This window comes from Pinus tabuliformis, chromosome 3_1 (genome assembly GCF_031772625.1).
Source record: "Pinus tabuliformis cultivar Carrire ecotype Pingquan chromosome 3_1, CPIR1, whole genome shotgun sequence".
Classification (NCBI taxonomy): domain Eukaryota; kingdom Viridiplantae; phylum Streptophyta; class Pinopsida; order Pinales; family Pinaceae; genus Pinus; species Pinus tabuliformis.
This window is the reverse complement of record NC_142301.1, coordinates 184,924,509-184,936,586: the sequence shown is the minus strand read 5'-3', so window position 1 is coordinate 184,936,586 and position 12,078 is coordinate 184,924,509. Positions and strand designations below refer to the sequence as shown.

Sequence of the window (12,078 nt, the reverse complement as noted above, 5' to 3'; positions counted from 1 at the left end):
CTCATTATTTTACTAATTTTAATTGGAAATATATATGCATTTAATAATAAAAAATACCCCTAAACAACCATTTTCACCCTTTACTTCTCCAAAAAAGTATAATCCGACTTGACAAGTGTATCAAATAATATTGATATGTGTCTATATTCAGTGTATCCAATTTACCCTTAACCACGCATTATTATAAGCGCCGATCAGATATTAATCTTAAACACATGTGCCCACTAATTAAACCACTAATGAGTGATGCTGGTCATAAAAGTCGGGAGGATGGAAACATATGAGAATGAGGCCTATTTATAGAAGTCGGAGATGGCTATGATATCCATGCTTAGTGTAGCTTCCACTTCGTCTCTCGCTGTAGCAAAGAATCTGCGCTGCGACTCTCTTGAATCACTGGTTTTGTATCGTAGAGCCTTTAATTGCGGTCTCGTAACCCATCCGTTTGGCGAGAAAGGGGTTAGATCCAGGGTCTTGCTTCAGAGGAGGAAGATTGGCAGTACACGAATTGTGAGCATGGCTGAAGAACTGGAAGTCTGTGTTAAGGCTGCCACAGGTGCACCTGACAAGCTTGGGGACTGTAAGTAATTTTTCCTGTCATTTTCCCCTGTTTTAGCAGGACGATTCAATGTTGCGTTTCCCGTTTTCGTCGGCTTTTATTTCATCCTTTTTTGTCAAACAATTTGTCGTCTATTGGTGCATTTCGGGCATTTTGATGTATGAAGTAAAGCTTAATGTATTGAACACATCTTTGCTCAGGTCCCTCGGGGACTGTAAGTAATTTTCCTGTCATTTTCCCCCTTTTTTAGCAGAACGATTCAATGTTGCATTTCCTAGCTTTTATTTCATCTTTATTTGTCAAACAATTTGTCGTCTATCGGTGCATTTCGGGCATTTTAATGTATGAAGTAAAGCTTAATGTATTGAACACATCTTTGAGCAGGTCCCTTCAGCCAGAGGGTTTTGCTTACTCTCGAGGAAAAACAGGTCCCATACAACATGAAGTTCATTGATACCAGTAACAAACCTGACTGGTAATTTTCTGGTTCCGAGGCCCATATATTATTTTTCGTTTTCATTGTAGGCCATTTCTTTATGGCTATGGTTAAAAACTTGTGAGACTGTGCCTATGTTTATGTGGGAAATTAGGGGGAGCTAAGTTGAAGATGTTGGTGCACAGGTTTTTGCAGATGAACCCTGAAGGAAAAGTTCCTGTCATCAAGATCGATGATAAGTGGATTCCAGACTCCGATGTTATAACCCAGATATTGGAGGAAAAGTACCCGGAACCACCTTTGGCAACCCCACCTGAGAAGGAAACTGTGTATGTATTCTCAACTCTTTTCAATCTTACATTTTTCCATAATCTATAAGTTAATGCTGGAATTATGGATCTATTGCTTCAGAAGTGAAAAAGACGTCACAAACCAATCAGAAAACAACCCAAAAAATCTATGTACTATTTGTTGCTCCATAAAACAACCCAAAAATCTGCATCCATACATCAAAATACAGTTCCAGAGTCCAAAGCTGCAGATAGAGCCTTATTTTGGGTAAGATCACTGCAACGTGATCAATATAACAACCAAGAAATGAAGCAAGTCCGCTCTAATGATTTTGCTTCACAACATTTACTGGGGAGGGCCAACAACCGAGTCCTTTCATATAACTCTTGTGTATTAATTTCTCCCAAGTTTGCTGAAAATGCATCTGCGCCGTCTGGTTTTGCACTTGTTACTGTTGTTCTTACCGGCTGCTCCTTTGGGATGCTTGCGGGTTAGAAGATGTATTGTCAGCTGTGATAGACTGATTAATTGCTCCAAACTGCTCCTTGAACTCTGAGTCTGCAATTTGTCTATTTTTTTACTTTATCCGTCATCTGTGAGGCTGATTAATTGCTACAAACTGCTACTTAAACTTTGGGTCGGCAATTTGTCAATATTTTTTTGGCAGCATAACCAACTCTTCATGCCACTCGAAGTTGGATGTTCATATGATATATGGCTTTAATTCGCTATGCCATACTCTTTATCCAACTGTTACCAACACACACGTTCATGGTGCTCGCTGTCAATCTTTATGAACTATCTATTCGGTATTGCATGAATTACTACCATCAAGATTTCCTCACCTTGATTGCTTTCACAATGCCTTTCCACATAATTTGTCTGTTCAGAGGCAGGCATAGAGTGTGAGCAACTCTTTGTCTATTATTCTTCAATAGCCATTTCAAATCTTAATAGCTGCCTCTATTATTCCTCAATAACCATTTCAAATTTTAACAGCTGGTCGGTAAGGATAGCTGCTTCCAAACAAAGACTTTTTTTTCTCCACAACATTCATTTAGGAGGGCTAAAATTTGCATATACACCCTTGTGTATTAATGTCTCCTTAATTTCCTGAAAATATTTCTACTTCGTTTGGGTTTGTAACTACTACTGTTGTTCCCACCATATGCTATTTTTGGATATTTGTAGCTTCGAAGATGCATCTTCCTATATGATAGATTTATTAATTGCTGCAAATTGCTCCTTAAATTTCTTGATTGGGCAATTTGTCATCGTGTTTTTCCTTCGCTGGTTAAAGGATCTATCTTTCAGCATACCCATCTCGTTTATGTTACTTGAAGGTATAGATCTTATGATATATCTCTAATTCACTTTTCTATTAAATTTCTTTCAACATACGTTGCCAGAACACGGAGCAGAGTGGGAGTGCCATTTACCAAGAAACCTCATAAGTAGAGCGTCACAGGAACATCTATTATATTTATGTGTATTTATATTATATTGCATTTACATTCAAAATAGACATGTAGAATGCTAAATTAGTTGCAGAATAAATGAAAACATGCATATTGTACATTAATGAAGATAGTGCATTAATAATTAATTATTCAAGCATGCTTCTAGTATAACAAAAAACATACAAAATTTTAAGCCATATAATAGAAAGTATACCATTAATTTAGAGAATTAAATACATTATCCAACAATTGTCAAGAATAATATGACCGAATAGTTATGTTTACAAAACAGGCCATTTGTAATAGTGTTGCAAATATCTTGATTTTATTGCAAAAAATATGGAAATTGTGATTTTTGGCCTAGCTAATGTTTGCCGATTTGTATCGATATTTTGGTGGTATATTAATTTTGTCGATGTTTGCTTATTTTTACTGATACTTTTTTGATCTTTATGAGTTTTTGGGTATTTGGACCTTTGCTGATTTTATCTTGATGCTGATGTTCGCAACATTGATTTGTAACCCAAAGTATGAAGATCAAAAAGTCCTAAACAATAAATTGAGCTAATTGCTACATACTATGAATCTATCATCTATGACATATAAAGTAGTGAAAAAGAAGTAGTAGTTATTCTGATATCTATGATTTCATCTACTATTCCTTCCTCTTTGCACCATTGTGATTGCTCTGTGGCCTCCATGTGGTGGTAGTGGAGTTGGAGCAAGGCGTAATTGTGTAGAAGATTTAGGTGGAATTGAAGATGAAGCCCCTATTGTTGTAGCTAGAGTCTTAACATGGTAGTGGATGGGGGTGGCATCTCAACATGATCATAATCTATAAGTCTAATTGCTCTAGCACAAATACTCCATCCTCCAAATTATCCTCCTTTGGATTTGTTGTCCCAAGTCTTCAAGGTTTTATCCGTCTTTGCCTTCCCACAGTGATTGCAAATTGTAATGAACATAAGTTGAGCTCTCTGACTTGTTTACAACCTGTTTCTTTTGATGCTATTGATGAAATTGTAGGTGCTCTAACACCTCTTTGCAGAAGAAATGTTCACACTTCTGAAAGCACTTGTGTTGCTAAACATTGTAGTAGTGGGGTAGCATAGTCATGTAGGTTTCACTACTCAAGAGAAGTTAGATTCCCTCAATCTGTAATTACATGGTTGGTCCCAAAGGTACCATTGCTAAGGATGTAGTGGCTCAATTTTCTTCATATGATATCACACTCCTCATCATGGACCAATTTTTCTAATGCTTTCATATAGCCTGCTTGACCCTTTGGATTTTGGTGTGGTTTTTTCCTTGGACCCATCACCAGGTGTTGGTGATGAAAGCCATGATACATGATAGTATTTAGGTGTAAGCACATCCTCATCATGGACCAATTTTTCTAATGCTTTCATATAGCCTGCTTGACCCTTTGGATTTTGGTGTGGTTTTTTCCTTGGACCCACCACCATGTGTTGGTGATGAAAGCCATGATACATGATAGTATTTAGGTGTAAGCACATATGCTAAGGCATGTAGTGGAATATTGAACATTTTCCACATGTACACGAATATAATTATATAAGGTGACATCTGTAGGTTGGAACAATGTATTTAATATGCCCTAACTTGCTACCCACTTGCTCATACACCTCCCTAATGATTGGCCGATCTAAATTGCAAATTTGATCATCTGATAAATTGGCTTAGTGAATTGCAAAACATATTGAATCTGTGACCAAAATGTTTGTGAAGAGCAATCTCCTTCACAACATTAGTACCATTTGTGTCAATGCTCAATTCATCCCATGTATCACTCATCACCATCTCACCCAAAGTTTGTCTCACCTTCACTAGGTGCTTGAAGGTGAGGAAATAACTAGCAAATCTCCTTTTTTCAATCTTAAGTGAGTGCCTAGTGACAAATTTGACGAGGTGCTTCCCTCTCTTGTACAAAGCCATTAAGCCTCCCACATTCTTTATGCACCAAAAGTTTCAAGGTGTGCACCAAACACCTAGACCAAAACATGTGGATGAACTTGCTTAATAATTTTACTGGCTCCCTTGCAATTTGTTGCATTATTAGTGATTAGTTGGTAGGACCAACATCATTAATGGTTTTTAGTAGGAGTTTTGAAAATTTAGTAAATGCAATGATTTAGAAGGAGTCATGCACTAAAAAAAGCATTGCACCACTATCAGAAACACCAAGAACATTTATGAAATGTTGGTTTCTAATATTTGTCCAACTATCAAATACAATGGATATCCCAAAGTCCCCCTACTCATTTGTAAACTGTGTTAGAGCTCTTTGTTTTTTTGCTCCTTCCCTGTCTCGTAGCACAGTTCTAGCTTTCTCATAGTTGTGACTCTTCTATCCTTTAGGGGATTTGTTAATGGCTTTAAACATATCTTGCCAATATAGGGAGCAAAGCACGTTGAATGGTATACTATAAACATAGAAAAACCGTACCACTTTTGCATCCACATCATTCTTGCCATCAATATCAAGGTAATCTGTTATTGTTCCTCTAGATCTAGAGGTTTGAGAACCATGAGGAGATGGAGATGTGTTGCTACGAAATCTAGATGATGTATTAGATGATTGAAGCTTTTGCCTTTTTACTATGCTTTCTTAGTGCAACTTCCTCTATCATGATGTATTTTTGTCTCTCTTCCTTTGATATCTTAGGGCAAATTGATGCAAATTGAGTGATTGGCATAGTAGAAAGGGGATTCAAAGAAATAGTCATTTGACTAAGCTGTCCACTCAACTAGACAATAGCAGCATGTGAAACAAAGCCTACCATGCAATCAACATGGGGTCCTAGGCTGGGTCAAAGTGAGAGTAGATAAGATATAAATGTCGGCTTGTGCTATCTTGATGTATTCATGTTTTTCTCCCTTTGATATCTTAGCACAAACTGAGATTCCGATAGTACTCGTATTGTCATCATTCTCCATTATCCCACAAAGATGTCTCCTCACACAGGTAAATAAATCAATATAAGGTTTTCCTTGATGACAATCACCACCCTTGCCCCCTTCAAGTTTTGTCACATATCTCCACAAGGGTGTCATTGAAGCTTTGCCACCTTCATTGCGCTCTTCATTGTCAACTTCATCCCCTTAAAACCCTTCATCATCTTTATACATTGGGTTACTATGAGTATGACCACTATCATCTTCTTCCCTTTCTTCCCTTTTATGCCTATGCCCCACCATCACCATGGGAACCAAACATAGAATGATAAACCACAAGAAGACATTTTTTCTGAAGTCTTAGATGAACAACCTGCAGTAAAATGAGGGAGTAGAAGGAAGAGGAGAGCAGGAGAATAGGAAAAACGCAAAAATAAACAACACAATGAAAATAGGGAGTTGTGGTTTGAGCTTACCTCTTTAGCTCTTGAGATCAATGTTGCGAACATCGCGATCATGATTAAATTGGCGAGGGGAAAAAATCGGAAAAATCTGGAAAAAAATGGTAAAAATCGGGAAAAATCGACAAATACAAAAATATTCATTTTTTTCTTTTCAATTTTTTAAATATCTAAAGCATCTACAACATAAAATAAATGCATTGACACATAAATATGATAAAAAAACTAATATATAAGATGTGTAATATCAATTCTAGTGCTACATAACACATAACAATGAATCATGTCCTGAATAGTAAGTTCTGAGTCCCAACTCAGCCTCAAAATATCAACAAAAAATATAATAATGTATCTCATATGATGAGTCATAATCAGTGTTTTACGACTCCGACTTCGACTCGGCCGAGGATCGACTCCGACTCCGACTCCGAAACGGTAATGACTCGGCCGGCTCGATTTCAATGACTCGGTCGTTGTAAAAAATACATTAAATATTTATTTTTTTTTATAAAAAAACATAATTTTAAAGATTTTAAACATAATTTTAAAGAAAACCATTCCTATCTATGTGATATCCTATCTATGTGATGTCCCATTCCTATCTATGTGATATCTGCAGCTATCATGCTATGACAGCATATCCATTGATGGGATTCACTCTACATTAATACTCTCCTAACACAGTTGGCACAGGAATTGCAAGCCTAAACTCCAATTTTGAATCTCAAAAACATGACTGTGACAATAACACTTTAATCCCTTGCTTACTTCTGAGTCTTAATTGTGTAAGGAGCTCAAGCCTCACATGCCTCTGTGGTGGAAGGTATCATAGAAAAATAATTGAGGCCGAGACAGTATTATGCTACAATACCAGTTAAATTAAGTGTGTAGGCCTGTCCAAGTTCCTTTGAGTTTGAAAGGCTTAATAAGTTAATACTATTGAAGACCTAAGTCTTTTAGTTTGGTTCGAGCTTCTTAAAAATTGAAGCCTCCTTCTCTGAGCATTATTTGAATTTTGAAGTATATTGATCACAATTTCATGTGCGAGCATCTCTGTGACATTGAAAGTCCAACCTTAGACATGAAAGTGGCTCAGCACATTGTCAACAGAAGATACCCACAGTCTGTTTAGGGCTGCATACTATTTGTTATTGTCTCACTCATCCAGATTCCAACCTAAAACACCTCCATTCCACTGCGGCTAACCCAGGCATATAAGAAACTGCCCTTCTCTGGTCCAGACTCCACACTGCACAGGGCTGATCTGGATCCAAGATAGGCTATTTGGCTCCTTTATCTATACAAGTGCAGAGTTGCAGCCTTTCCTGAAGCAGCTGATCTGAGGTATGGCGATGCATATGGGGAGAATTTCCATCCCAAAGACTACATATAAAATCGGCCTCATAGACTGTATTTGAATGTGGTCCTGTAATAGCAAATAGACCTATACACGTAGCCCAAAAATTCCCTTAGAACCAAAGGAGCAGCCATCAAAATGCTTCAGATATATAACACAGTGATTTAAAGGAAGGCTTCTGAATACCACTGTAAGATTCCCAAGTAGAATATCTCTGGTATGCTTCCTTTGGGAGATTTAAGCAAACAATTAGAAGACAATGTCCTGTAGGCTGTAGGTGATTTTTATGAATTCTGTTCTCAGGACAGTTTATAAAATGTTCCACATATATGAATAGATTTCTCAAACAGACTCATACATCTCATATCAAACCCAGAAAATTTAGTTATTGCTAGTAAATGACAAAAGTATGATCAGAAGAAGTCTTAAAATATCAGTACTTAGTGAATACAAAAGGAAAATTTCACTTGGAAGAACACTTCAGCAAGGAAACACAGCGAAACAGTGAGGTATAGGAGCAATGGAACCTGATTATACCCTGGAACAAAGCTAAAAATTCCTAGACCAAGACCCTGTAGCCGTCCCCTTGTGACTCGGCCGAGTCATATCAGACCCGGCTGGGTTGACCGAGTCACACATGACTCGGTCCACCGGGCCGGTTACTTGGCCGAGTCACTCCAGCAGGTAATGAACCGGTTCGAAACGGCCGAGTCGGATTCGAAACGGCCGGCTTGTAAAACACTGGTCATAATGTCATATACAATGAAATGAACCAAATAACTAATACTACTGATTTCCTCTGCCCCTCTTGCGAGAAAATGCAATAGCTTTCTCTCTAGATGTAGATGGCGATGGAGTTGGCAGTGGACTTTGCTGTGCTCTAGACGCTGAAGAACTAGGAGCTATAGGAGGTAGATCACGTCCTCTACTGGTGACAGGAGTAGCCTGGGTAGGTGGTGTTGCCTCCTACTATTGCTCCTCGTCCTCGTCCTCCTTTACCCCCTCCACTATCTCCCGCTCTAACCAATCAGCGACCAACTCCATGAGAGGCCTCTTGGCCTCAACCCTCCATGCAACAGTGGTGTCAATCCCATCCAATGAGATGGCCTCAACATCAGGTGTCTTCTCAAGTTGCCTCACCCACAATCGAAGATTGTAGTAGATGTGACCATGTCATTAAGTTGCTGGGACTTTCCCTCTAGATGTAAATGGCGGTGAGTTGGTAGTGGACTCTGCTGCGCTCTAGAAGCTGAAGAACTAGGAGCTATAGGAGGTAGGCCACATCCTCTACTGGTGACAGGGGTAGCCTGGGTAGGTGGTGTCACCTCCTCCTACTATTGCTCTTCCTCCTCCTCCTCCTCTATCCCCTCCACTACCTTTGGCTCTAACCAATCAGCGATCGACTCCATGAGAGGCCTCTTGACCTTAACTCTCCATGCAACAGTGATGTCAATCCCATCAATGAGATGGCCTCCACATCGAGTGTCCTCTCAAGTTGCCTCACCCACAATCGAAGATTGTAGTAGACGTAGACCATGTCATTAAGTCGCTGGGACTCCAACCTGTACAAGGGTCATAAATTAATAAATTATAAATAATAAAATAATAATTATAAAAAAATATTATTTAATGAATTCAAAAAATTAATTGGAAATTTGGAATATTTTAAGTTTTAACCTGTTGCGCTTCTTGGTGTGTATTTTTTCAAATACACTCTAGTTGCACTTGCATCTTGAGGAGCTACATGTTTGGCTGAGCACTCGAATGGCAAGCCTTTGCAGATTGGGTACCTTGCCACCATAGCTTCTCTACCATGCATCTACAACAAATAAGATAAAGTTTAAACATAAGAAAATAAATGAAATTTGAAAGTTGAAGCAAAGTATGAAGTTATGAACTTGAAGAGACAATGAATTTTGAAACAAACTAAAACATACTTGGCATTTTAGTCTTCCTATCAACTACAACCATGTCAAAGCTAAATGTGCCACCTGCCATCTTGTATATTTCCATTTCTTTGGAGATTTCTGCATGTTCTGCTGGAGATGACACCATCCTCTGAACATAAGTGAAGAATCCATCCATGACCTCGATATCAAATAAGAAACCACAAGAGTAAGCAAATGCGGGGTTTAGGTATATCCTTGCAACATGAATGGGACGATGGAGTGTATTGTTCCATCGCTGATCAATCACTTCTTATAGGAGGAGTTGTTTCTGAAACCCCTCATCCCCGTTATCATCATAGTAGGTTCGAATGGATTCTTTGGCCCTATCCATGGCTTCATACAAGTAGCCCATTGTGGGCTTGTCTCCATCAACTAATCGAAGAACCTTTACCAAAGGTTCAGTAATGCTGCACACCTCCTGCACTCCCGCCCAAAAGCTTTCTTGGTATGAAACTAATCTGCGTATGGCCTCTCCTTCTAGTTTGCGGCTAAATGCCAAAGCACACCACTCATCTGAGAGAAACATTCTCTTCACATCCCACATAGAATTCAAGAGGGATTGAAGAGATATGAAACTAGTGGCAAACCGTGTAATGGCAAGGCGTATTAACTCCTTGTTGTTGGTGAATGTTCTCATCAAATGAAGCACAAATGCATGATTATATATAAATTTTGTAATGTTTTTTGATGAGTCAACAATATCCATGACAAAAGGAATTTTTCCTATGTCCTCTAACATCAAATCAATGCAGTGTGCAGCACAAGGTGTCCAAGGTGGTTAGCGACAACATAATTTGCAGCATTGTCCGTTATGATTTGGACAACATGTTTTGGACCCACCTCCAAAATGAACACATCCAACAAATCACATAATAACCGTGCATCTTTCATATGTGCAGATGCATCAACAGATTTCATAAATGTTGTCCCCTTGGACAATTAACCAAGAAGTTTATAAGGCTTCTACCCTTTTGATCGGTCCAACCATCTGACATCACAGTGCATCCTATGTGTGCCCATGATGCCCTAAACTCCTCCAATCTCTTGGTGTAGTCAACCTTTTCATTTTGAAGAATGCGCCCTCTGAAGTCATCATAAGAAGGGACTTTGTACCCTGGGCCAACAACTGCGATAACATCAACTGCGGGTTGGAAAATTGATTGTTCCTTGCACTCCAATAGAAGAAATTTGCCCAACAACTTGTCAGCTTCTTCTTTCTCCTCTTTTTTAATAATTGAAGAGAGAGATGGTCGTGAACCAGGGGTGCTTCTAGGAACAAAATATGATGAGGCAGCTACAGGGTTGGTTGTAGATACTGATGCTGAAGTAGAACCAGTACCACTCTCATGTTCACCTCCCAATCCTAACACTCTACTCCCAGTCCCTGCTAGTTGACTCTTCAGAGCTGCCTTGGACAATTTGGTTTGCTCTATTTCTTCCAATGATTTGAGGGCTCTTCGGATGATTTTTGGATTTGTATTTGTGCAAGGCCCTACCTCATGTCCATGGATTTGTGCAAGGTGATGCCCCACATATGATGTCCAGGGATTCCATCTATATACCCCCCTTGTCATATGATGCCCACATAACTTGCAAGTCAAGTTTGATCTGTCAAACCCTCCATCAGCTTCACCAAATTTCCATAGAGGGTCTAATTTTTTTGGTATGTTTGTAACTTTGTTGAACTCTTGAGTTTTAATGTAAGATGAAGTTTGAAGTTTGAAGTTGAACCTAGGCCACAAGAAGAATTGCAAGTTAAAAAAATAAAATTAAAACTTACATACAACAAATTGAATTTTTGACAAAAAAAAGAACTCAACTCAATGCAATAGTAATGGAAAAAATACACATTCAAACCCAAGCAAAAATGATAGAAAAAACTAGGGCACAAGAAGAAATTAAACTTATAAATCTAGCAATCAAGTTTTTGCATTTTTGACCAAAATAACCCTCTCCACTATATGCAACAAAAATGAAAAAAAAAACACAATCAAATCCAATCGAAAATCCTTGAAAATCAATGGGTGATAGAAACCCAAGGAAAAACAAGAAAAAAACAAAAAATGGCCAAATTTGATGCCCATACCTGAAAACCACGCTTTGCTGAAGAAACTTGGTCCAAACTTGAATTTTTCATGCTTGGGATGCTAATTTCCTTCACTTTTCTCCTCTCTTGGCTTGTAGATGACTTATCCTCCTCCTTCGCTCTCACTCTTGCCCTATGTCTGAAAAAAATGACAAAAAAACTTCAAATTGCACTTAAAAGTCGCTATTTCCACTGCCCGCGATTTTTACCGATTGGATCGCGTGATTTTTTCGTGATATTTTGAAAGTAAAAAAATCGCTGAAAAAATCAGCGATTATATAGTCTTGGCAAAATAATCGCAATTTAATCGCGATGTTCGCAACACTGCATGAGATAGATGGCATCATTTGTTCTTTCTTCCAAGCTCCTCTTTGCTCACTCCTCCAAACTTTCCTTTTTCCTCTCCTCTAAGCTCTCACAAATCTGTCCTCAAAAATCTGTAAGAAGACAGTCACCAAGCTGCCCAATTTATAAGCTCAAGCAAATAAATATGAAAGATTGAGGAAAAGAAAGGGGGACAAGCTCTTTTATTTTCATCCTTATTTTCCCCTAAACCCTAAACC

General features: G+C 38.5%; 1 protein-coding gene across 1 annotated transcript in view; it reads left to right on the top strand.

The window, feature by feature from the left end:
• Positions 1-271: 271 nt before the first annotated feature.
• The window catches only part of LOC149186414 (putative glutathione S-transferase DHAR1, cytosolic), a 32,221-nt gene continuing 20,414 nt past the window's right edge, over positions 272-12,078 (top strand). The window contains exons 1-3 of the mRNA XM_089410999.1: positions 272-580; positions 944-1,034; positions 1,181-1,324. Coding sequence (XP_089267125.1) covers positions 313-580; positions 944-1,034; positions 1,181-1,324 — 503 coding nt within the window. The 5' untranslated portion in view covers positions 272-312. The remainder of the gene's footprint in view (positions 581-943; positions 1,035-1,180; positions 1,325-12,078) is intronic.